Source organism: Oryx dammah, unplaced genomic scaffold (assembly GCF_014754425.2).
Source record: "Oryx dammah isolate SB20612 unplaced genomic scaffold, SCBI_Odam_1.1 HiC_scaffold_21, whole genome shotgun sequence".
Classification (NCBI taxonomy): domain Eukaryota; kingdom Metazoa; phylum Chordata; class Mammalia; order Artiodactyla; family Bovidae; genus Oryx; species Oryx dammah.
The window spans coordinates 49,905,478-49,932,293 of NW_024070205.1; the positions used below are offsets into that span (position 1 = coordinate 49,905,478).

The window sequence follows — 26,816 nt, forward strand, 5'->3', positions numbered from 1 at the left end:
GGGCTGACTTTATAAACAGCAACTGCTACTTGGGTTGATAACTCTCCATGTGGCCCTTCCAACACACACACACCAGTTTGTGGAAACAGTCTCATTATCACTGAACCAGTCTAGACAGGTTTGCTAGGTACTAGTTTCCTCTTAAATAACAGCTACTTGCTCACTTGGCTGGTTTTAGAAATGGAACCAAAAAACAGTCCATGATGAAATCAAGAATTGGGTTTTTATAAGTTTTGCATTGATTTGATAGCTGGCTGTCCAGCAGGTCATCTAGCAGAGGAAGGGGCTGGAGCTGGGCATGGTGCACTGTTTTCACCTTGTTTTCTTACAGGGGTGGAGTCTTCACGCCTGGAGCAGCTTTTTCCAGAACAAAACTGATTGACAGACTTAATGAACGTGGCATTGAATTCAGTGTCATTAGCAGCACTGAAGTCTAAACATTTGAATCATTAATTGAAGTCATAAAATGTATGAATTAACAGCTTTTTAATTTGGTATGTTGAAATGCTTCTATAAACCTATCTGACTATATGTGGAAAAGATTGTCAAATCTAAAATATGTATACATTAAAAGCAGGAAATTGTACTAGCTTACCCTGAATTTCAAATCTTAGCTGATATTTGTGATTTTATTGCTTTTGAGAGAAAACTTAACATTTGACTGACTTTTTCATTGAAGAATTCATGGTCATTTTTTATAAGTGAGCTGGCAGATCAGAGGATGGGATGGTGGCTCTGTCTATGTTGCTGACACACCCCAGCTGGTGGTCATGTGAGATAGTGGCTGCTGTTTTCCTTGTCATGGTATCAAATGGGATCTCACTTTCCCATGAATTTCTCTGCATAGTGTAGGCCTTTGCCAAATGAAACTGCAGTTTTTGCTGTTTTAGCCTAGTTTTTCACCCATCTGCACTGACTGATTTTGGACTCTTACCTAAAGTTTAATAATAAAGGATTGTCAATTGAACAGTGGATTTGTGTTTGGACATGTCTGTGTAATTGAGTAATGGTAGAAATGTGCTTCCCAAGTGGTCTGTGTCCTGCTAATAACTGGGTTATTCATTTTCCCTGGTTCTATACCAATGGTTAGTTTGAAAGATGTAGCTGGTAAATTTCTACTGATTTCCACTGCCTAAGCAAAACTTTTCTCTAATTTACTTTTTATATTTAACTACATTTTCCACTGAAGCCTAAAAATAAGGCAAAGACATTTCCTTTTGTAATCATACCATAAACACAAATCAGTGTTCTATTACGTTCATCATGTAAAGAGGACAGCCATTTCCTTTATGGAATTTCTACAATACAGTGAGAGGTATGAAACTGATAAAAATCTTACTCATGTTAGGAGGCAACTCTGCCACTTTTCACTTTCATACATTGGAGAAGGAAATGGCAACCCACTCCAGTGTTCTTGCCTGGAGAATCCCAGGGACGGGGGAGCCTGGTGGGCTTCCGTCTATAGGGTCACACAGAGTCGGACTGAAGTGACTTAGCAGCAGCAGCAGCTGTACAAACTGTACAGAAGAAAGAGGATCTTTAACTTAAAGAACAAATAAGGAAAGAGGCTTAGAGAAGGGACATGGCTTGCTCCAAACCATAGAACTGATTAGTCATGGATTCAGCTCCAGGCAGTCGATCCTATTGCTCAGAGTGGTGACCATTCGCTGCTCATATTTTCTACCTCACCTTCAGCCTGAATTCATTTTTACATGATTTTAAATCAAATAAGGAATTTTGCTTGAAAGCAGTGTAATAGGTTGAGTGAGTGAGAAATGGGTTGACTAAGTTGAGTCCACAATTCAGCTCCGATAGCCAAGTTAATTAAATAATATTGACAACTCAAAGCACAAATGTTTTCAGTTGGTGTATCCTCTGGGAAAGATTGAAGGCATGAGGAGAAGGGGACGACAGAGGATGAGATGGTTGGATGGCATCACTGACTCGATGGACATGAGTTTGAGCAAGCTCCAAGAGTTGGTGATTGACAGGGAAGCCTGGAGTGCTGCAGTCTATGGGGTTACAAAGAGTCGGACAGGACTGAGCAACTGAACTGAACACTATTCCGCATGCAATAAACATTCTTTCTTCTGTTTCACTATAAGAGCAACATCATTTTTCAGTTTCCACAAGCTGGATTCAAGTAGGTCCCCAAAGTCCTTTAACATTTGTGACTGTTGGTGTACAAATGGCCGAAGCATTTGATCATCTTCCTAAAAATAAAGAAAAAAATGATATTGTTGTCAAACCCCAAATTCATATGCCCAATGCACAGTGAAGCCAAACAAACTGGAATAGTGGAGTTTGGAGCAAAGAAGCTTGTATTAGTTGAGGAGGCGCCGACTCTGAAGATGGGAGACCTAGACTCATCTCAAATCCATCCTACTGGCTGGCCAGGGTGCAAGGGTTTTAAAAGCAAAAGTAAAGGGGGTGGGGGTGATATGTGATTTCAGCTCCCCTATAAGACCTCAGTTGCAGACTTCTGAGCATCATCTTGTAACTTGAGTCTGTCATTGTGGTTGATCTGTGTGTCCTAGCAAACTAGTATACCATGGTCTCGTGATCCCTTAACTTCTTTTGGAGAGAGAGCAAAAGCAATGATGGTTATTTACCTCATGATGGCTCAGGAATTCACTTCTTAATTGACCCAGTGTCACTAATTTTAAGACTGCTTGTGTTGCAGGAAGGGGAACTCCTTCCAGGGCCAGAAAGTGGACTCTGGTCTAATACTCAAAAATGAATTGTCAGAGGAGACACATGTGTTGACAAAGCAAGAGATTTTATTGGGAAGGGATCCCCGGGCAGAGAGCAGTAAGGTAAGGGAACTCAGGAGAACTGCTCTGCCACATGGCTTGCAGTGGGTTTTATGGTGATGGGATTAGTTTCCGGGTTGTCTTTGGCCAGTGATTCTGGTTCAGAGTCCTGGTGGTGCGTACATTGCTCAGCAAAGATGGATGGCAGTGAGAAGGATTCTGGGAGGTGGTTGGACACGTGGTGTCACCTTTTGACCTTTCCTCAACTCTTCCAGTTGGTGGTGGCTTATTAGTTCCATGTTCCTTACCAGGACCTCCTGTCATAAAATAATTCATACAATGGTAACTATGGTGCCTGGCCAGGGTGAGTGGTTTCAGTCAGTGTGATTCCCCTCACACCTGGGGCCATTTGATAGAGCATATCGCCACAGTTTGGGGTCATAAGTCAACGCATTGTTTTAAGCTGACAATCATGGAAAAGATGTTGCTGGGCTTGTTTTTCCTTTGTGTCTGTGTTCCCTCACTCCCCTAGTTAGTAATTGCTTGAATCTGCTCTTTGGAACTCAGGGAAGTTCTAGGAGAGGAAAGTCTTTTTCTCCAAGCAAGAAGCCAGGAACATGGATGGGATGTGTACTCAAAAGGGCCTGAAGTGTCCTGCTCAGTTTCAGTCTTAGTAGACTCACTTCATTATAGTAAAAGGATGGTGTGTGTACATGAGGGTGTGCCCAGTAAGATCTCCCTTTGAGCTGGAAAGCTGCATTTGAAAGCTGCTACCAGAGGCAACAATTCACCTAGGAGCAGGTCTGGTTTAGGAAGCCTGCCTAAATGACCATTTCAGTTCAGTTCAGTTCAGTTCAGTCACTCAGTCATGTCCCGACTCTTTGCAACCCCATGAACCACAGCATGCCAGGCCTCCCAGTCCATCACCAACTCCTGGAGTCCACCCAAACCCATGTCTATCGAGTCGATGATGCCATCCAACCATCTCATCCTCTGTCGTCCCCTTCTCCTCCTGCCCTCAATCTTTCCCAGCATCAGGGTCTTTTCCAGTGAGTCAGCTCTTCTCATCAGGTGGCCAAAGTATTGGCACTTCAGCTTCAACATCAGTCCTTCCAATGAACACCCAGGACTGATCTCCTTTAGGATGGACTGGTTGGATCTCCTTGCAGTCCAAGGGACTCTCAAGAGTCTTCTCCAACACCACAGTTCAAAAGCATCAATTTTTCGGCACTCAGCTTTCTTTATAGTCCAACTCTCACATCCGTACGTGACCACTGGAAAAACCATAGCCTTGACTAGACGGACCTTTGTTGGCAAAGTAATGTCTCTGCTTTTTAATATGCTGTCTAGGTTAGTCATAACTTTCCTTCCAAGGAGTAAATGTCTTTTAATTTCATGGCTGCAGTCACCATCTGCAGTGATTTTGGAGCCCAGAAAAATAAAGTCATCCACTGTTTCCACTGTTTCCCCATCTATCTGCCATGAAGTGATGGGACTGGATGCCATGATCTTAGTTTTCTGAATGTTGAGCTTTAAGCCAACTATTTCACTCTCCTCTTTCACTTTCATCAAGAGGCTCTTTAGTTCTTCTTCACTTTCTGCCATAAGGGTGGTGTCATCTGCATATCTGAGGTTATTGATATTTCTCCCGGCAGTCTTGATTCCAGCTTGTGCTTCCTCCAGCCCAGCATTTCTCATGATGTATTCTGCATAGAAGTTAAATAAGCAGGGTGGCAGTATACAGCCTTGGTACTCCTTTTCCTATTTGGAACCAGTCTGTTCCATGTCCAGTTCTAACCGTTGCTTATTGTCAACAGGGAAAATTGGTGAGAGAATCCAAATATTTGGGACTGGCATAATACTGTAGATGTTCTGAAGTTTTCAAAGGACCATGTGGGTAGGGATTCTCCCATCGATAGGGTTGACTGATATGGGTCCCCTGCCCCAAAGGAGAAGGGACTGCAGATGGCCCTGTGGGCCAGGGCACCTGTGAGCAATGGTAGAGGAGGTGACGGTGCTCACAGAGATGGGGAGTGGGCAGGGGGCAGATAGTGTGTCATGGCATCTCCTTTTAGTTTCTGTTTCCCTGATGATTAGTGAAATGCCTGCTCAAAGACTTTGGCCATTTTTTCCAATGTATTTTGCCACGTGTTGTCTTTCTTATTTTAATAATTATGTAGTTTGTTTATTCTGGATGCTAACATCACCAACTCAGCAGACATGAGTTTAAGCAAACTCTGGGAGATGGGGAAGGACAGGGAAGCCTGGTGTGCTGCAGTTCATGGGGTCACAAAGAGGTGGACACGACTGAGTGACTGAACAACAATACAAATAGATTCTCCCAGGTTGTGGCTTATTTTTTACTTTATTTTTAGTGTCTTTCACCACAGTAGTTTTTCTTTCTTTCTTTATTGTGAGCTGAGCACTGAAGAATTGATGCATTTGAACTGTAGTGTTGGAGAAGACTCTTGAGAGTCCCTTGGATTGCAAGGAGATCCAACCAATCAATCCTAAAGGAAATCAGTCCTAACTATTCATTGGCAAGACTGATGTTGAAGCTTCAGCTTCAATCCTTTGGCCACCTGATGGGAAGAACTGACTCATTGGGAAAGACCGTGATGCTGGGAAAGATTGAAGGCAGGAGGAGAAGGGGATGATAGAGGATAAGATGATTGGATGGCATCACTGACTCAATGGACATGAGTTTGAGCAAGCTCCAGGAGTTGGTGATGGACAGGGAAGCCTGGCGTGCCGCAGTCTATGGGGTTGCAAAGAGTTGGACAAGACTGAGCAACTGAACTGCACTGATACCTCCAAAAGAGTGCCCCAAATGTATGCATAGGTACAAATTAAACAAGGCTGCTCAAGAAAACACTCTGTCTCTTGATTTCCTCCTGGTTATACCCATTTCCCCACCCCTAGAAGCAACCACTAACCTAAGTCGATCATCATTTTCTTGCCACCTAGAATGCAGCCCTAAACAGCCCTGTATTTTGCCTGTTTTCTGGCCACTTATGCCGTAATTTACTTATCTTCTGTGGATGTGCATTAGGATGTTTCTATTTGGGGAGCTATAACGGAAAATGGTTAAAATACCATCTTATGCATATATGCATCGGTTTCTACAGGCTTTTTCACCTGGACCACCATCTGAACCACAGAACAGAAAATGACTTGAATGACTATCTTCCCAGTTCTCTCAGGAATGGTTTATAACAAGGACCATTCCAGATAGGTAGGAGAAAAATTAATTCATTACATACATAGCATACCAAGAGAGGTGGTTCAAACTTGAGTCAAAGGCAGGATAATCTAGCTGCTGCTGCTGCTGCTAAGTCACTTCAGTCATGTCCGACTCTGTGTGACCCCATAGATGGCAGCCCATCAGGCTCCACTGTCCCTGGGATTCTCCAGGCAAGAACACTGGAGCGGGTCGCCATTTCCTTCTCCAATGCGTGAAAGTGAAAAGTGAAAGTGAAGTCGCTCAGTCGTGTCCGACTCTTAACGACCCCATGGACTGCAGCCTACCAGGCTCCTCTGTCCATGGGCTTTTCCAGGCAAGAGTACTGGAGTGGGGTGCCATTGCCTTCTCCGAGAATAATCTAGAGGGCTCATTAAAGCACAGTTGACTGGGCCTCACACCCAGAAATTCTGACTCAGCAGGTCTGGGAGGAGACCCTGGAATTTGCATTTCTAACAAGATTCCAGATAATGCTGCAGCTGCTGACTGGGAGGACCACACTTCAAGAACCTCTACCTCAGAGCATGAGGGCGCAGTTCTCTGCAGAACCAGTTTACTCTGTGGAGAAGAGGAGTTGAATTGCAGGCTTATAGGGGAGGTGCATCTTTGACTTTTATTAGATAAATGGCAACAATTTTTAAAGTTTTTATACTGATTTATGGGCTTCCCTGGTGACTCAGTGCTAAAGAATCTGCCTGCCAATGCAGGAGACCCGGGTTCAATCCCTGTGTCAGGAAGGTCTCCTGGAGAAGGGATTGGCAACCCACTCCAGTATTCCATGGGGTCACAAAGAGTTGGACATAACTGAGTGACTAACACATATACACACCCATCTGGTGGTTGTGAGAACTCAATAAATATAAAAACACTTAGTAAGTATTATGTTGTTTTTAGTTGCCAAGTGGTGTCCAACTCTGCAGCCCGCTGGACTACAGTCCTCGAGTTTCCTCTGTCTATGGGATTTCCCAGGCAAGATACTGGAGTGGGTAGCCATTCCCTTCTCCAGGGTATCTTCCTGCCCCAGGATGGAACCCGTGTCTCTTACATCTAACCTGCCTTGGTAGGCGGGTTCTCTACCATTAGTGCCACCTGGGAAGCCCCCAAGTGTTATAGAAATGTTTGCTATTATGACTATTTCTTTTTATCCCCCTTTCCAATCTTTATACCTTTTATTTCTGGCCTTGCTACACTGGCTAGAACCTAAAGTACAATGTCAAAAAAAAGTGAAGATAGCTGACATCTATGATTTACCATTAAGATTATGCTTCCTGTGTGTTTAAGACTGCCTTTATCAGATTAAGAAATGTCTATTTTGTTCCTAGTTTACTAAGAGTTTTTATCGTGGGAGGTTGCTGAATTTTATCACATGCTTTTTCGGTATCGATTGAAGTAACCATGATTTTTCTCCTATAATATCTTAGTGTGATGAATTATATTTCTTTGGTTTTATAACAATAAAGCAAACATGCACTTCTGGGATATTCTATATGTCGTAAAGTGCAGGAATCTCAATCCTGCAGGAGCCACAGATGAACCAACCAGATGTACACTAGAGTGCAAAATGGGACCAGAGACGGGTGGGAGCCGGAAAGCAGCAGACTCAGTGTTCCCGGCCTTGGCCTGCTCTTCAGCAGCACACACCCACCCACCTCCGGAAATGCCGTTCTAGCCAAGAGCTACATTTAATGGAAAGATAATCCTTTGGCTCCGCGGGTGCTGGGTACTCACAGGAGGTTTATAACGTCTCAGTTTGAGAAACTGCCCTCTGGCCACATTCATGCTTTGGTAGAACACCTTAAGAGCTCTGGCAAATTCTCTGTCGTAGCTGGCTTGCTGGGTGGTGCACATTTGATTAATCTCTCTGGCTGCTGGCCCTTGTGCTGTCATCCAAGTGATCTTTCGGGTTCTGGAAGGCTGATGTGCTGAAGGTGGAAGATAAGAGAACGTTTATTTGTTCATCTCAAAGCAGTCAATCTTAAAGGAAATCAACCCTGAATATTCACTGGGAGGGCTAATGCTGAAGCTGAAGCCCCAGTACTCTGTCCACCTGATGTGAAGAGCTGACTCACTGGAAAAGACTCTGATCCTGGGAAAGACTGAGGGCAGGAGGAGAAGTGGGCGGCAGAGGATGACATGCTTGGATGGCATCACAACTCAATGGACATGAATTTGAGCAAACTCTGGGAGTTGTGAAGGACAGGGAAGCCTGGCATGCTGTAGTCCACTGGGTCTCAAAGAGTCGGACATGACTAAGTGATTGACCAACAACTATTTATCCACATATTTATATATTTAATTATCTTGGTGGCATTGTACTACATCATCATTTATCAGGGACCCATTGGGACCCATCCAAAGAAATCTTACAAGAAAAAAAAGTTCTGCCTTTTTTCAAAAACTGAAACAAGATATTAACTCATTTAAAGCTCATTTCTTAGAAAATATACATCACAAATGTAGGAGTTTAGAGCAAGTCTAAACACCAAGATTTGAGCAGCCTCTCACCTTGTTGACTAGAACTGGTTCTCTCAATAGATTCTTTAAGAAGCACATTTTCCTCTCTGAGGATTCTGTTTATGTTTCTGAGCAGTTCCATCTCCTGTTCTAACTTGAGCAGCTTCAGATAAAGCTCTGGTATCTGGTTTGACTACAGAAACAAGTTGGATTAGTCCTGTGTGCATTATTTGCATATCCTTTGAGACTGGCCGTTGTTCCTATCTTATGAAAACTGGACAGGGTGCAGTGAGGGGTGGGTGGTAACCAAGATTTAAGACCCTCAAGATACACAGGAGTAAATCAAGAAAGAGGCTTTTTAATGGGAGGGAATATTGATGATCCCCAAGCAACTACTATCTGAGATTTTTTTTTTAGTCATCTGTGACATCTATTTTTAATGTGAGTTAAATAAACACACCTGACCTGTATCCATCACAGTGGAAATTTTCTTCGTGTCCACCAGGATGTGGCCTTCACCTGTAACCGTGAGGTCCAGCCGAGAGCAGCTCAGTTCAGCACAGCCTTCTGTAGTGTGAGGGAGATACCATCAAGGAAAGAAACGTCTCATCCTCCACTCGCAGTATTGTGTGAGGAGGTTTAAACCACGTAATCAACTGTGGACTAAAACCCAGAGGCTCAGGAGAAGACAGCTCTCAGCCACTGCTGTCAAGAGCCTGACCACCTCCCTCTACAGCGCTAAGATATACAACATGATATCTGATGGAGCAATGCACCATGCAAAAGGGGAGGTAAGCATGGTACCTTGAAGACCCCATAAATCAACAATGAGAGCATTTGTCTGTAAATAATTCAGAAACTCCTGAGATGCATTTAAGGTTGTAAATTGGACAGTCTCGTCAATTTGGGGATTCACAATTTTCCATACAGGCTTGGTATATAAGGTGTTTGGAAGATCATAAATTCTGTACCTGAGAAAAGAACAGAAAACATAACTCAAAACCATAAGGGATACATTTCTAAGGGAAAGTATCAGATAAGCCAAAGAGTTGTAGCCTGCTTTGTTGGGTTGGTAAGGCGTGCATGCTCAGTTGAGACCAATTCTGCAACCCATGGATGGCAGCCTGCCAGGCTCTGCTGTCAATGGGCTTGTGCAGGCAAAAACACTGGAGTGGGTTGCCATTTAGTTGATAAAAGATGACCTACAATTGATTCTCCTGATTGCCACCCCTAACATCTCAGCTATTCAACATAGATATCATTACATAGATAATACTTATTAAAAGTCTAACAAAAAGAGAAAAGGATTGTGATACTTTCTACTTAGACAATCTAAAGTTATTAATTTTCCACTGTGGTTTGTTTTTGTCCTTCAAAATCTCCCTTCTTTATTGTTTCATCTTTTAGTATCCTTTAGCCCAATTAGTTTAAGCATATTTGGTGCCTCTATCATATAGTCACACATAGTCCTTTTGTTTCCAACTGAAAAAAGAAAATAAACCCAATCATCCTACTTTGATAACACAGGTTTACTAGATGCTCTTTCTGATAATTAAAATTCCTGACTCTTGTCTTCAATTACTTAGAAGAATCAGTACATGTTGACCTGTACACAGTGACCGGGAGGGACATGTAACTTCTCCCTCTGTTAAGCAGAAAGAGGAAATAGTCATTTGGGAGTTGAACAAGCAGAAAAACTTAAGTAAATGTCACGATCAACTCGTTCTTAAAACTTGAGGAAAGGCTCCCTCCCACCAGGGCACACAGGCCAGGTGGTTCACGTTCAGCAGCTCGGCGGGGCAGGCTGGTACCCCATCTGAACACCCCTCTCCGCATCTTCCTTTAGCCACTTTGTGCCAAGGCACTGCACAAGGCGAATCTGGAAATCCATCCTCTTGCCCAGCAGATCCACTGGGTCAGTAACCACATCTTCCTCACCACGTGCTCTATGAACAGAAGAGGTAAACATTGATCACAGGTTAACCTGGGCCCAAGCAAGTGAGACTGATGTCAGTGAAGATTATGTAGACTCCTATGTGTGTCAGTCACTCAGTCATGGTGGACTCTTTATGACCCCATGGACTGCAGCCGGGCAGGCTCCTCTGTCCATGGAATTCTCCAGGCAAGAATATTGGAGTGAGTAGCCATTCCCTTCTCCAGGGATCCTGACCCAGGAATCGAAGCCGGGTCTCCTGCATCATTGCAGGTGGATTCTTTGCAATCTGAGCCACCAGGGAAGCCCTGAGAGATAGCCAAATTCTCTGAAGGAAGGATGGGTAATATTACCAGCTGCAGAATTCATTCAAGAGACATATCACAAGAGCCCACTCTGCTCTTGTACTTTAAGATGTGGACTTTCTCAAAGAGGAGACAGGAATATAACAGCTTCTTGTAATAAATGCACCCAGGTGTGGATGTCAGACTGCCATTGAAGATTTAGGTAGGTTCCCCAGTGGGCAGAGGGGCTGCCACCTAGAGAAAGCCAGCTGGGTGGCCACAGGCAGCCTCTCCAAGTGTCATTCTCCTTGTGAACCCTTCACAGTCCAGAGTCAACTCCACAGGCTCAGAAACCAGTTTGGACAGCTTTCCAACAGGGTACTTCTCTCACATCAACTGAGCTCACAGAGATTGAAACCTGTAAACTATAATGCCACTTTACTAATTCAGAGTGAGAAGTACAACCATCAGGCAGCCTAGGAGCCTGGGGTAGCAAAATGCCCAGGAAGTTACTTAGAGTTCAATAAAGACAGCGAGCACTGGTCATCTTAGTCTTTTAGTCACAAGACTTGGCAGTTTTGTTGCTCACTTGTTGACCGTTTCTTCTTCAGAAAGACAAAAAGTTTACATCAGCTAGCCCCCGAGGACACTGGCACTAGACCAGGCCTCCTGCTGGCCTCTTTACTTAGAATTGCTAAGAGGTGTGAGCTTTCGTAAGAACTCTCTCAACTGCCTTTGGCCCAGAGAGAGGAAACGGAGACAACCTCTGTATGTGTGTAAGTATCTCAGTCGTGTCGGACTCTATGTGACCCCGTGGACTGTAGCCCACCAGGCTCCTCTGTCCATGGAATTCTCCAGGCAAGAATACTGGAGTGGGTTGCCATTCTCTTCTCCAGGGGGTCTTCTTGACCCAGGGATCAAACCCATGTCTCCTGCACTGCAGGTGGATTCTTTACTGTCTGAGCCACTAGGGATGCCCCAGAGACAACCCGAGGGGACAGTAGAGGTTATACAGTGGAGTTAGCACAAAGATCAGAGAACAGCTCAGAATGGGGCCACATAAGGAAACAAGATACCACAGTTCCTTCCTTGAGAAAAGGAACAAAGAAATTAACAGAGCCTGTCCAGGGAGGCAGGGTGAGCTACAAAATCAGCTTCCTGCTGCTGGCGCTTGGGCCTGGTCAGCAGGGCTGAGGACTAACGCTGGAACGAACAAATGTGTGTGGTGGGTCCCAGACCTCACAGGCGCCAGGAAGGGCGGGGGAGGGTGGAAGGTTCTGTGGAGCCCTTGGCTTCCCTACCGACCCAGATCTCTGGGCTCGTGTCCGTGTTTCCTTCTACTACAGTCCTGCCTCTGCAGGGTATTCTCATTCCTCTGGTCCCCTAGGGCAGTGTGAGCTGCTCAAAGACTGCTGGATGTGGGGTTTTAAATAGTCCAGGTCAGCTGATTTGGCTGCCTTGGCAAAATCAGATATGATGAGGCCAAATTATGAATGAACGAGCTCATTTGTTTGTCTCAGGAGTGACCTCTTCAGGGCACCAAGTTCTCCCCTTCCAGGAGAACTCAGGCTTGCTGTGAGTTTTCTGTGTGACCCAGAACTAGACAAGGGGGTGGCGGAGATACCCACTGTCCTGTCGGGGAGCAGGGGTTTATGTGGATATGCAACACTGCCTCTTCCAGCCCGTCACAGTTCAGAAACTCCACTTGTTCCTCGAACTTCATGCAGTAGGCAAGGGACTGGAGCCAGATGTGAGCGGAGCCCAGGTGAACAACTTCGACAGGATCCCAGAAAGGGTCATCTTCCTGGGCTACCTGGCTGTCTTCTCCATCAAGAAAACGCTGGTAAAGTTCCTCCATTAGGAATTTCCTATTGATAAATTTGGCTTTTGACCAAATCCACACCTGGAAGCACAAAGGTACATCATCAATACTTGATTCCATCTGCTGCTCTAACAATTCATTTCTATGGTTATCCCAGCATGCTCTCTCTGATGGGTTGGGTTTTGGGTACCCAAGACCAATGACAGTCTCATCAAACTCAGCTTTGGTGAGGATCTTCAAGAGCACTACATTCATTGCTGACCTATCTACTTCAGCTTTGCTGGATCCCAGGAAATGACTTAGACGAAATGATGGACTTAGAGAACACTTTCCCAGGAGAAATGAAAGTTTGAGCTTGTGGTATACAGAAGAAAGACCTTCAGAGATTTCCTTGTCCCAGTCTCTGGAACCTGTGAATATGTTATCTTACATGGCAAAGAGGAATTAAGTTTGCTTATCAGCCGACCTTAACATAGGGAGATTAGCTTGCATTATCCAGATGGGCCCAGTGTAATCACATGGGCCTTAAAGGTAGAAGAGGGAGGCAGAAGAGAAGGTCAGAGAAAGAGAGATGGCAACAGAAGCAGGGTCAGGGATGCTATGTGGATAACTTTGAAGATGGCCATGAGCCAAGGAATATAAGTGGCCCTAGAAGCTTGAAAAAGCAACAAAACATATTCTCCCTTCAAGCCTCCAGAGAGCAAAACATCCCTCCTGACCACCTTGCTTTTAACCCAGCGACATCTGTGTTGCACTTTTTACAAATTCATTTATTTATTTCATTTATTTTTGGTTGTGCTGGACCTTCTTTGTGTGGACTTTCTCTAGTTGTGCTGAGTGGGGGCTACTCTCATTGCGATGCATGGGCTTCTCATAGCAGTGACTTTTCTTGTTGCGGAGCACAGGCTCCAGGCACACAGGCCTCACACAGTTGCAGCACCCCGGCTCAGCAGTTGCAGCTCCTGGGCTCTCGTTGTGGCACATGGGCTTCATTGCTCCACAGCATATGGAATCTCCCCAGTCCAGCGATCAAACCTTTGTGCCCCACAGTGGCAGGCGAACTCTCATCCACTGCACCACCAGAGAAGTCCTGTGTTGGGCTTTGAACCTACTGAACTAGAAGATAATAAATTGATCTGCTCACACCCAGTGAGCAGAAAATCCAGGAAAAGAGCCTGGCACTGGTCTGTCCCCTCAGTAGGTGAGGGACAGGGCCTCGTACCAACAGTGATTATTACTGAGACAGTGGACAAAAGCATAAGCCAAAATAAGAAGAATTCCAGGTAGGCAGAAAATTGCTTGATGATAAATGCCACATCAGAAGTGGTTACCAGGAGGCGTGGCCACCACGGAGGAGTAGGAAGGTGCTGAGCTTGCCTCCTCCCGTCGGCACACCAAAATTAGAACTATTTACAGAGCAGCTGTTGGTGAGGAAGAACTAAAGATTAGCAGAAAGGATCCCTGGCAACTGAAGGTAGAAAGAGAGAACCGCAAGAGGATGGGTAGAGGGGGCAGAGACACAACATAATCAAGACCCACCCCCAGGTGGGCAACTCACAGACAGGAAGATGATTACCATTATGGAGGCTCTCGCCAAGGAGAGGGGTCTGAGCCTGGCCTGGGAGTCCTGCACTGGGAAGACCAGCCTCCAGAATGTTTGCCTTTAAGGCCAAGCCGGGCTTATTTTCAGGACAGTTAGAGGGCTGTGGGAAATGTAGACTTCACTCTTAAGATGAAAGTATTAGTCGCTCAGTCACGTCTGACTCTTTGGACTGTAGCCGGCCAGGCTCCTCTGTCCATGGAATTCTCCAGGCAAGAATACTGGAGTGGGTTGCCATTCCCTTCTTCATTCCCGGGATCGAACCTGGGTCTCCTGCATTGCAGGCAGATTCTTTACCATCTGAGCTTTCAGGGAAGACCCTCACTCTTAAAGCGCTCACGCAAAATCTCACATGCTCCAAAATCCAGTACAGAGGTAGTAATTTGAAATATGCCTGGGTCAGATGCCCTGGCTGATCTTGGAGAACCTCCTGGAAAGACAAGAAGCAACTGGAGCTCCCCCAGGGGACACAGATGCTGATGGAAGCCTTGGGAAGGGCGGGGAGGGTTGTTCTACCAAGAGGATACAAGTACTGACAAGCACTGGTTTGCATCTTCCGTCTAGTTTATTAGGCCTGGGATCTGGCCCTGCGCACCAGCTAGTCAGCACCAGTCCTAGGTTACCTCAGGCCAAGCAGGCAGTGGCAGGGGTACAGCCCCAACCCCCAGTGGGCTGTTTCCTAAGGAGCCCCTGAACCCCCAGCTGCCAGGGGCCCAGCCCCATCCACCAGAGGGCCCAGGCCCTAGCCCTGCCTAGTAGTGCACCAAAACCAGCTCTAGGTCCTGCAGGATCATGCAACCAGAGCCTGCAGGACACAGCCTCATCCACCAGCAGGTCCACAGCAACTCCAGGACCTGCAGAACTCTGCAGCCAGAGACCTAAGACCTGACTTCACCAGCAGGCCAGCACTAGCCCTGGGGCCCCATAAGCCGCAGCCCAGCCCACCAGCAAGCCCACGGCAGCTCTGAGAAATTTGGGCATCTCAAGAGCTGCCTCAGGATCCAGCTCCACTCACCAGTGGGCTGACACCAGCAGTGGGACACTCCAGGTCCCACTGGCAGCCACATCAGGAACCGGCCTCACCCACCCACAGGCAATAGTAGCACCAAGACCCCTGGCCCTGCAAACAGAACCCAGCTCCATTCCATTCATCAGTGGGCCAGGACCAGGACTAGCCCAGGTCCCCTGGGGCTCCACAGCCAGCCACTCATTACCCAGTCCCAACCACAAGCACCTGGAAACCTCCAAAAAGCAGGCCCTAGAAACCAACCAGACCAGGAGGCAGCCATGCCTACCAGACCACCCACAGTAGTCATCCCACTACAACAGAAGGGCCACACAGCCCATGTGGGGAGGCACCCCTAGAGCATACAGCTCTGGAGACCAGAGGGGAGGGCACTTCTGGGACACATAGGATGTCTCCTACAAAAGGCCACTTCTCCAAGATTGGGAGATGTAACCAACCTACCAGACACATAGAAATAAAACAGAAAATTAGTGAAGATAAGGCAATAAAGAAATACGTTCCAAATAAGGGAATAAGATTAAAATAAAAAAAAGTGAAGTGGAGATAAGCAACCTACCCAATATAGAATTATAAGTAACCATCATGTTGTTCAGTCGCTCAGTCATGTCCAACTCTTTGCAACCCCATGGGCTGCAGCATGCCAGGCTTCCCTGTCCATCACCATCTCTCAGATCTTCCTCAAACTTGTGTCCATTTAGTCAATGATGCCATCCAACCATCTCATCCTCTGTTGTCCTCTTCTTCTCCTGCCTTCAATCTTTCCTAGCATCAGGGTCTTTTCTAATGAGTCAGCTCTATGCATCAGGTGACCAAAGTGTTGGAGCTTCAGCATTAGTTCTTCCAGTGAATATTCAGGGTTAATTTCCTTTAGGATTGACTGGTTTGATCTCCTTGCTGTCCAAGGGACTCTCAAGAGTCTTTTTCAGCACTACAGTTCAAAAGCATCAATTCTTCGGCGCTCAGCCTTCTTTATGGTCCAACTTCCATACCCATGCATGACTACTGGAAAAACCATTGCTTTGACTATATGGACCTTTGTCTGCAAATAAAGATGCTCAAAGAACTTCACTGCTGCTCAAACTTTTCTCTTGCTGCCGAGAGCGGGGGCTACTCTCTGGTTTTGGTGCACGGGCTTCTCGTTGCGGTGACTTCTCCTGTTGAGGAGCACAGACTCTAGGGCATGTGGGCTTCGGTAGTCTCGGCACATGGGCTTAGTTGCCCTGAGGCACTCGGGATCTTCCTGGACCAGGGATCAAACCCATGTCCCCTGCATTTGGACTACAAGGAGAGCAAACCAGTCAATCCTAAAGGAAATAAACACTGAGTATTCATTGGAAGGATGGATGCTGAAGCTGAAGCTCTAATACTTTGACCACCTGATGCGAAGAGCTGACTCATTGGAAAAGACCCTGATGCCGGGAAAGATTGAGGGCAGGAGGAGAAGGGGACGACAGAGGATGAGATGGTTGGATGGCATCACTGACTCGATGGATACGAGTTTGAGCAGGCTTCAAGAGATGGTGAAGGACAAGGAAGCCTGGTGTGCTGCAGTCCACAGGGTCGCAAAGAATTGGACACAACTGCGCAACTGAACAACAACAACAACACCTGCATTGGCAGGTGGATTCTTTGCCACCAGACCACCAGGAAAGCACACCTTCTGGAGTCTTAATGAAAGTGTGCATTTTCTCATTGCTCAGAACGGTAGCCCTCTCTTTTGGGCACTCACACGAACACCATTTTCAGCTGGTGTTCAGGCTCCCTTCGGGTACTAAAACTTTGGAGTCATGATAAAAATAAATAGAAAGTGTTCGCTGCCTGCAGGTGGGAAAGATCCTAGGTCTCGGTGTTGTGTGGATTAGAGGAACCAGAAGGGGAAACTCGGAGGGTCCTCCTCTCCCCAGAGTCAGTCCCCCAGAATCCCACTCATACTTGGAGCCTATCTTGCCCCTTTTCTGGGGCTCCACAGGCTGTAGCAGGTAAAACTAACCTGTTTCCCTAGGAAACCTCCTCAGAAACGCCTCATGGAGTCGCACACCAGCCCCCAGGGGCAGCCTCACCTGATGAGTGCTTTGATGGGTCACCTTCACCGTGACCTCTTTTTGTAGGTCACAGCCCCTGGAATCTGATGAAGCTAAATTCTTCACCTTCAGCTCCATATTAAGTCCCTGGTAAGAAAAACACTTCTCACTAAATAATTTTACATTTCTCAGCACATACTGTCTTTGCAATTTATTTTTCATCCTCTCCACACTCAGACTTTCTGAAAGAAGAGGGTTCACCTCTTGCTCCTTGGAATTCCCATCAAGGGAAATAACAAAGCACCCAGAATCTCTCAGCAGCATCCTGGAACTATTTCATGTGTAAGCCTCACCAAAGTGACTGAGTCTTGTGCAAGTTTCCTGATGACTGAGATCCTGTGTCACCAGGGAGTGAATCCGAACCCAGGCCTTCTCTGGGGCAGAGAAGCCATCAGGGTGCGTGCACTCAGAGAAGGACTCTGGAGGACAATTGGGTGGGGTGGCCATGGTGGGCAAGCATTGCTCTGGCGTCTTGGTGGTCCTGGAGCAGTGGGGACCAGAGGTAGAAGGAACAGACTCGAGGCTGGGACTGGGAAGCCCTGGGGTGTTGACTGAGGCCCTGTCACTAGTTCACTTTGGCGTCTCGGGCAAAGCACCTGCCCACTCCAGGCCCGAGGGTCTGGCATATCTACGCCATGAAGCCAATCTGGGGCAGTGGGAAAGAGACGCTCGTTGAATCTGTCCTCTAAGGTCCTTTCTAGAGCTGAGATTTTACCATTTTCTGCACTTACCTTCTTCAGCTCTTTGCTCATCTGATTTGCTTCTGCAACCAGTGGCATCAGTTTGATGTAGTCCTGGAACACAGCCAGGACACTGGGGTCTGCTTTCCCATCCCCACTGTTCATAGCACCTAGGAAAGATCGGAGAGGGAGGGGAGGTCACTCACTGGCTCTGGGATACCTTTCAGCCATGAATAAACCTGCGTGCTCTTTGCTTCTCTCATTCAGTCATTTGTTCGACTGTTCATCAAATATTTATATTTTAAATTTATAAATGTGTAATTTAAAAAAAAAAAAAACAAGAAAGAAAACTAAGTGGGGAAGAAAAGTTACTGCCTCCCTTGCTTGTCTCAACCCATGAATCTTGGCAGCATTGTGACAGGTTCCCTGCCTCTGATTTTCAGTCTTGGTCTTGTGTCCTTGACCCAAGGTAGCTCCAGACTGTCCAGTGAGGAGGCTGGGGCAAGAATAATACAGCTGGCTAAAGGAAGGTCTGGGGGCTTCTCCTGAAACCACAGCTGGCACAGAAGCGACTTGTCCTTACTTCTGTTTGGGTGGCTTGGAGAAGGGGATCATGGACACGAAGGGTGAGCCAATCCCCCTGCCAGACCCTGGCTGGTGCTGCCTCCTGTCAAGAACTCTCAGTTATTTAGGGGTTTCCTGTGCTAAGGTCTGACTCCCCAGAATTGCCCAGCAGCCACCTTGCTGAAGAATCAGTCTTTGCTGGTGTTAAGCACCTTTGACCAGGGTCAGGGCTTGTTCAGCCTCACTGTGCTGCCAGCCCTGGGCTGGAAAATTCAACCCTGTAAATGAATAAATGAATATATAGGGTGTCCAGGCTTGGTATTAGAGTCTTATTGACTTGTTTTGTTCAGTAACTTACAGACAATGAAAAAAGAGGTCATTTTCAAATCCATTTATTTTGCTAAAATTCTGAAGAGAAACCTTTGGTGCAGGAAAAAAGGGAGGATCTATTTTGCACATACGTAGGTGCACCCACGACACTCTGCTTGTGGGTTTATAAGACAAGTTTGCACAGGTGTGATGTGAGATGCTCCACCTTTGGGAGTTCAGCATAGCCAGAGACCTCGGTGGAACCCACACTCACCTGACTGGGCAGGGTTGGGGGTGCGGGTGGGTAGCAGGTGGGCCCTGGTACCACGGCCTCCCCTGAGAGGAGTGATCTGGGGTCTGGAGATGAGAAAGGAGGCAAGGTGGTCAAGAACCTCCATCTGAGGCAAGGGAAGAGATGAACAAAGAGAAATGACAAAGCTCCTGAATGTTCCTACGGACAAGAACTCCCAGGTTGTTGTGGGGGAGTTGAAATACAGCAGTAGCTAGAGGGAGATGTAGCTAGAGGGAGCTAGAGTAGCTAGCGGAGAAGGCACTCCACTCCAGTACTGTTGCCTGGAAAATCCCATGGACGGAGGAGCCTGGTGGGCTGCCGTCTATGGGGTTGCACAGAGTCGGACACAACTGAAGCTACTTAGCAGTAGCAGCAGCAGCAGCGGAGTAACTAGAGGTCTTTTCTCATTGGAAAAGACCCTGAGGCTAGGAAAGATTAAATGCAGGAGAAGGGAACCACAGGGGATGAGGTGGTTGGATGGCATCACCAACTCGATGGACATGAGTTCGACCAAGCTCCAGAAGTTGGTGAGGCACAGGGAAGGCTGGCTTGCTGCAGTCCATGGGGTCCCAAAGAGTCAGACAAGACTGAGCGACGGAACTGAACAGAGGAGGAGAAGGGGACGACAGAGGACAAGATGGTTGGATGGCATCATGGACCCAATGGACAAGAGTCTGAGTAAACTCTGGGAGACGGTGAGAGACAGGGAAACGTGGCGCGCTGCAGTCCATGTGTTCGCAGAGTCAGACACGACTGAGCGACTGAGCAACAACAAAGGGAGACGTGGGCCCAGGTAGGGCTTTGTAAGTTTGTTTTTATGGCAGAAGATAGTGGAGCATATTCGCATGTGACGGAATGACCCATGGACAGCCTTTAGTGATGCAAAAGAGAAGGGGCTTTTCACAGACAAATGCTTGAGATAGTGAGAGGGGAGAGAATCCAGAGAATAGATGGAGGAAAATTGACAGACGTATTACGTTTGCCCATCCAGGGAAAATGAAAATAAACTCTGAACTGGAATTGGCCATATGAGTATGAACTTATGGTTTTAGAGAACAGGTGAAGCTATAATATGTGTGGGGGAACACATGTATTAATGTAGCAGTTTGCACATGGAGCTCCAGATCTTGATTTATAAACGTCATTCTTTACCAAAAGGAATCAGGATCCTTGGGGGAAATGACTGACACCTGAGCTGGGACTGAAAGCCCACAAGATGCACCTGGAACATTTTTGACGCCAGAAAGTAAGCTAGTGCCTGATGAGGAATGTCAGGAAGACACAGAATTCAGCTTGAAGGGCTGCCACTGACCAAAACGAGGATAGTTTGCACATCAAAATGAATTATGAAAGCAACAGATAACTGATTGAGTAAAACAGGACTCTGAGTCCACACTGACATAACTAAATGAACAAAAAAATCAACAGATAAAACATTTCTTATGGTAACTTTTTGTTTTTTCAAATAAAAGTAGAGGAAATTGTGAAGCTAGAAATTCACCACTTGACAAAAATCCATACTAATCATCCAACCATCAAAGGATGATAAAACTAGTGGATGAAATTGTAATGAGGTATAGGATATCTACATATCAAAGTCTCTCCCCATAAAATATTAATTGAAAAGATAGGATTGCTCTCAGGTGGCCTCAGCCTGCAGCGGCTGGAAGTGGGGCTTCAGTTCCCCGACCAGAGATTGAAGTGGGGTTGTGGGTTTTTGGGGGTGAGAGCACCAAATCCTCGCCACTAGACCAGAGGACAGTGAGCAGCCCCTGGCCCTTCAGCTTTTCAGAAGAGAATTGCCACAAAGACAGAAAGTGTTCTTGCCTGGAGAATCCCAGGGACGGGGGAGACTTGTGGGCTGCTGTCTCTGGGGTCGCACAGAGCCGGACATGACTGAAGCGACTTAGCAGCAGCAGCAGCAGCAGCAGCAGGGAAGTAAGTAAAGTATTTATCAAGAAGGAAAAAGAGGATACATGTGGATAGTGCTGGGAAAGATTGAAGTCAAAAGGTCACTCCCCTTTGAACCTTTAAGGAGCCTTTCTGCACATATGTGATTAAGGAAGTCTTCTGACTTCGAAAATGAGAAATATGTGGTCTGGGCAGGGTCCTGCCACCTCTCTTAATTGTCCTGTTATTCTCTCCTGAAGTTTTGGTCCACAGGGAGTGAATCTCCAGTCACTTAACCCTGGGGTGGCATTTACCTCTTGCCTCAGAATAACTCATTTTACAGTGGAGAAACCTGGTAGACACCAGCTTAACCAAGTGATCACAATTAATGCCACCAAAAATGGACAAACTGACACCAGGTGCCTTCTGATGCAAGGCACAGAGGATACATCATCACTTTGCTGGCATTCCTGCCAAAAACCTATCACTTCAATCCAATCATGAGGAAACATCCTAAATAGGTAAAAATGACTGGTCTTTACTCTTCAAAAATGTCAAGGTCATGAAAGACAAAAACAGACCTGGTGAATTGGTCCAGATTAAAGGAGATCAAAGAGACGTGACAACTAAATGTGGTCCTGGATTGGACCCTGTATCCCAATTTTTTATAAGGGAGGTTTTTGAAACAATTAGGTAAATATGCATGAAATTCATAGATTAAATAATGGTATCAATGTTAATTTTCTGATATTGAGAATTGTACTGTAGTTATTAAGAGAAAGTCCTTTTCCTTAGGAATAACACAATGAAGTGTTTCAGGATGCTCAGTCATGTCTGACTCTTTGCAACCCCATGAACTGTAACCCACCAGGTTCCTCTATCTATGGGATTCTCCAGGCAAGAATACTGGAGCATCCTTCAATTCTCCAGGCAATGCCATGCTCTCCTCCAGGGGATCTTCCTGACCCAGGGATTGAACCTACATCAGCATCTTTACCCTCATAATTAATTTTATGAATTAAGTAAATCTTCCACATGTGCTTACTCTGTATGAAAATCATACCTTAATTTTCTAAACATTGTATTTTGACACAAAGATTATTTTCTTAAGGGAAGCAGGATTGCACACAAGGGAAAGCACTGCTTTCACATCTACCCATGGAAAATGCCAGAAGCCTGGCCTGGGCTGCTTACCGAGCTTATCAGCACTCACACCCTCAGCAGCCGCTCTCTCCAGCTGGAAAAAGTCATAATCAAATCTGCTCAAGTCCTCACTGCCTCGCTCGGAAGGAAACCCAATGTAAAGGTAGGCGCTGTTGGATCCCAAAATAATCCGGTCCTAGGAAGGAGACAGTGCGCTCAGAGAGAGGAGGGCAGAGCGAGTGAGGTCAACCTGCTCCTCTGTGTACATCACAGGACCTTGTGAATCCCCAAGCAGGGGAGGGACCTGTAAATGAGGAGGGAAGGGGGGCCTCTTGCTTTTTTGTGCTTTCGTTGACTAACCCTTTATTCCACACTCTCTGTTAGCCACTGGAGGAGTCAGTGGGGACTAGACAGACCCATCCCTCCCCTCCAAGACTTGATAAACTAATGATGAAACCACAGCCTGTGCAGGATGGGGAGGAAAAGGGCAGGGCTTCCACAGAGTGTACCGGGCTAACTCCCACTGGGGATCACAGAGCACCTCTGGGAAAGTGCACTGTTGAAGGTGACACAGCTGGTAAAGAAGCTGCCTGCCATGCGGGAGACCTGGGTTTGAGCCCTGGATTGGGAAGATCCCCTGGAGAAGGGAAAGGCTCCCCACTCCAGTACTCTGGCCTGGAGAATTCCATGGACTGAATAGGCCATGGGGTCGCAAAGACTCAGACACGACTGAGTGACTTTTCAAGAGTGCTAAGTTTTGGTGAGGCCAAGAAGAGTACTGTTGACCAGAGCCTAAAAGGTCTGAGTCATGTGACCAAGGGAAGGCCAGGCAGAGCAGTGAGGCCAGAGAGGCAGATGATGGGTCCGCTCACTCTGGTGTCCTAAAAGGGTGGGTCACTCAAGGATTTCCAAGAAAGGAGTGGCTTGCTCCAGTGTGCTAGTCTAAAAGGATCTCTGTGTAGAGGAGTGGAATGGGTGGGATGGGGCAGGGGGAGGCTCCAGAGGAAGGGGTTTTATATATATTATTATGACTGACTTGATGTACAGCAAAGAACAACCTAGATAGCATATTGAAAAGCAGAGACATTACTTTGCCAACAAAGGTCCGTCTGGTCAAGGCTATGGTTTTTCCAGTGGTCATGTATGGATGTGAGAGTTGGACTGTGAAGAAAGCTGAGTGCCGAAGAATTGATGCTTTTGAACTGTGGTGTTGGAGAAGACTCTTGAGAGTCCCTTGGACTGCAAGGAAATCCAACCAGTCCATTCTAAAGGAGATCAGCCCTGGTTGTTCTTTGGAAGGACTGATGCTAAAGCTGAAACTCCAGTACTTTGGCCACCTCGTGCGAAGAGTTGACTCATTGGAAAAGACTCTGATGCTGGGAGGGATTGGGGGCAGGAGGAGAAGGGGATGACAGAGGACGAGATGGCTAGATGGCATCACCGACTCAATGGACATGAGTCTGAGTGAACTCCGGGAGTTGGTGATGGATAGGGAGGCCTGGCATGCTGTGATTCATGGGGTCGCAAAGAGTTGGACACGACTGAGCAACTGAAATGAACTGAACTGAACTGAAAGACCACCACAACATTGTAAAGCAATTATTTTCTAACTTAAAAAATAAAATAGAAGGCTTTCTGTGGCTTCAGTGTGGAGAAGGGACAGGAGAGGGGTCTGGAGCCCCTGTGCTACCGGCAGGGTGGTGGGGAGATGCGGAGAGCCCAATGTTGGCAAGGTGCTGGCAGTCCCTCTCCAGGGCAGATTTTTTTTCTTCTTAATACTTATTCATTTAGTTGGCTGTGCCAGGTCTTAGTTGCAGCATCTGGGATCTAGTTCCCTGACCAGGGATCGAACCCTGCATTGGGAGCTCAGAATCTTAGCCACTGGACCATCAGGGAAGTCCCTCCATGGCAGGTTGTTAAAATCTAAAATATACAGCATTAGAGCTGGAAGGATCTTGGTGAGCACCTAGTTCACCCCTCTCTGTTTTGTAAGCAAGGTCCAGGGAGGTGAAATGATGTCCCCCAGACACTTAGGGAGTTAATATCAGGTCTCCCAACCCCACCACTGTGACCTCGTCATCACTGGGACACGGTGGCAGAAGGACAGAAGGGGCTTAGCGCCCAGGCCTGCCGGCCTCACTGCAGCTCTCCTGGTCGGACTCAGGAAATCCTGTGGCTCCGCAGGGGAGTTTACCAAATGCTGCAGCTTCGTCTTGGTCGTGATGGGCACCCCGTTAACGATGACCTGACATTTGCCGTATGGAGTCACCGTCACTTTACCACCCGAATTCGTGAAGGAAGCATGCTTATCTGAAATTCTAAAAGGACAAGAATGTGTCTAAGTGACCAAATAAATCACAATTTTGGTGAAGAGTGTAGGTAGTTCTTTCTCATTTGCACAATTAGGTAAGGCCTACAGCTGCTAGGGAAGTCTGATGGGGCTCCTGTGTGCTCAGTGGGTGGAGGTGGAGAGGTGAGTGTGAGGGACCCTGCCTTGAGCAAGAGGGGAGACAACAAAGCAATTGTTTATTAGTAGAACCAACCCCCACTCCCAACTCCTCCCCACCCTCCTGGGGCCAGGAGACACAGAGTCAAGCTGGAGCCCGAAGGGTTCCAGTCGGTGGGATGGAGTGGAGGGAAATGGAAAGAATGGTGTTTCAGAGGGGACTCTTGGGAAGGAGATTTAATAACAAGCCTACATATCGCCGAGTTCACATCTGTTTCTTGGTCTTTATCTACACAAATCCAGACCTGAGATGTTACAAGATTTGGGGCCAGTATCACAGGCATCAGTTTGGCTCGCAACAAATGTCACCTGTGTGCCGTAACTGTGCTAGAATGTCCCTGGGCTCCTTGGCTGTTGTGAATGTTTGAGAAGCTGAGACACACTCAGGCCCAGGGGTCCTCAGAGCAAGGTTTTAACCTAAGCTCAGCTGCAGTTCAGCCAATTCCAGACCTGTGGGTTTTGGGACCAGGGTCCCCACAGGAAGTCGTCTGGAAAGAGGGATGAGGGGATCCCCAAGAAGAATTGGGGGAAAGGGAGGGGCTAGAGGCCATGGGTCAGGGTGAATTAGTGCCAACAGGCCCCTCCCTACTGGTCCCTCTCATCACCCACTCACCCTCTGCTACCAACTCACACACACACCCACACACAAGGGCTGGGGTGGGCTATGGAGGGCTGAGGTCTGTCACAGGGGACTGGTCAGTAATGCCCTGAGTCTATTGGCTGGAAATCTGTGGGCAGTCATGACACAGTGGGGCTGGAATCGGGGGAGGAACCCTGGAGCAGCAGCCTGCCCGGGAGACAGGCCACAGAAGTACGGCCCCCTACTCTGAGTTTAAAGACCTGCCTTGGGTCCCTCGGGGAGGGATCAGCTCCAAGTCTGGGCTTTGTGTTAGTCCAGTTGGCAAGGGCTCCAAGCACAGAGATGCCTTTGCTCTTGGTGGTGAGACCACGAAAGGCCTGCACCACTGTACTGGGCCTGTCCTCTTAACTCTCTTTATTTCCTGCCCCTATCTGCTCAGGTCCATTTGTGAGAATAAGTCCCTTTCTCCCAAGACCAGATCCAAGAAAACAAACTGAGCCCAGCAAGAGGGATTTTGGTGAAAGAAGAAAACCCTCCCATGTGATCTTCCATAACAAGCATTAGAGTGGGTCCTGAGATACGTCTGATCAGTTCTCATCTTTGGCTGTCTGGCAGGGCTTGTGGCCTGCCTGCCCTGACAATGACTAGATGAATTTTGAGAGTGTCCTCTGGATGCAGTGGCCTCAATTCTGTAATGCTGGACAAAGGTGCTGAGTCTGTCCACTTACCCCAAACCTTGAAGAATAATGGTGTTTGAAGCTGCCTGACCAGCATCACACGAACCTGAAAAGAATTAAAATAACTTTTTTTTTTCAAAAATTTTCAGGATTTGATCTTAGTAACTTATCTGATGTTTGGGAAGTGCCATTTCCTCTCCAATTGGATCACTTGAAGGGATTTTCTCACTGTGATTTTCAGTCATGGTGGTACATGGACATCACCTTGCCTGGGGGATAATTGCTTTAATTTCTGCCTTTTTTGTGATATTCCCAACTTTCTGTTTGTTTGCTTAGGAAAATATTTTTTATTTAAGAATGTGTCATTTATGTTAACATTTAATGGATTTATTATTGTTACTTTAAATAAATTTTAATTAATTTTTATTGGAGCATAGTTGGTTTACAATATTGTGTTAGTTTCTTCCGTGCAGCAAAGTGAATCAGTTACACATATACATATATCTACTCTTTTTTAGGTTCTTTTCCCATGTAGGTCATCACAGAGTATTGAGTAGAGTTCCCTGTGCTATACAACAGGTTCTTATTAATTATCTATTTTATATATAGTAGTGAGTATATGTCAGTCTTGATCTCCAGCCCCAACTACTGTCCTGCAAAAGCCTCTCCTGTCCTGAGTGTGCATAAGGCTAAAATGCAGAAGCCAGATGTGACCAAATACTGGTGCCATTTTCCAGTGGATGAATGGATAAATAAATGTGGTAAACACATAAAATGGTGTATTGTTCAGTCTAAAAAGGGAGAAAATCCTGATACATGCTTCAATATGGATGAAGCTGGAAGACATTATGCTAAGTAAAGTAAGCCAGACACAAAAGGACAAACACTGTATTTATCAACGTACCTGGAATGGTTAAATTCATAGAGATAGGAAGTAAAATGGTGGTTGCCAAGGACTGGGTGAGGGACTAACAGGGAGT

At 46.5% G+C, this 26,816-nt stretch overlaps 2 protein-coding genes across 2 annotated transcripts in view; one reads left to right on the top strand and one right to left on the bottom strand.

Annotated features, from left to right (window-relative positions):
* The window catches only part of SCCPDH (saccharopine dehydrogenase (putative)), a 32,590-nt gene extending 31,616 nt beyond the window's left edge, over positions 1-974 (top strand). Inside the window, exon 12 of the mRNA XM_040263621.1 lies at positions 332-974. Coding sequence (XP_040119555.1) covers positions 332-437 — 106 coding nt within the window. The 3' untranslated portion in view covers positions 438-974. The remainder of the gene's footprint in view (positions 1-331) is intronic.
* A 1,055-nt stretch (positions 975-2,029) lies between these two features.
* The window catches only part of LOC120880323 (kinesin-like protein KIF28P), a 70,077-nt gene continuing 45,290 nt past the window's right edge, over positions 2,030-26,816 (bottom strand). The window contains exons 12-23 of the mRNA XM_040263624.1: positions 25,888-25,942; positions 24,268-24,391; positions 22,125-22,269; positions 17,927-18,045; positions 17,175-17,282; positions 12,294-12,568; positions 10,260-10,394; positions 9,253-9,419; positions 8,909-9,015; positions 8,476-8,641; positions 7,723-7,916; positions 2,030-2,213 (exon numbers count right to left, since the gene is read on the bottom strand). Coding sequence (XP_040119558.1) covers positions 2,061-2,213; positions 7,723-7,916; positions 8,476-8,641; positions 8,909-9,015; positions 9,253-9,419; positions 10,260-10,394; positions 12,294-12,568; positions 17,175-17,282; positions 17,927-18,045; positions 22,125-22,269; positions 24,268-24,391; positions 25,888-25,942 — 1,748 coding nt within the window. The 3' untranslated portion in view covers positions 2,030-2,060. The remainder of the gene's footprint in view (positions 2,214-7,722; positions 7,917-8,475; positions 8,642-8,908; positions 9,016-9,252; positions 9,420-10,259; positions 10,395-12,293; positions 12,569-17,174; positions 17,283-17,926; positions 18,046-22,124; positions 22,270-24,267; positions 24,392-25,887; positions 25,943-26,816) is intronic.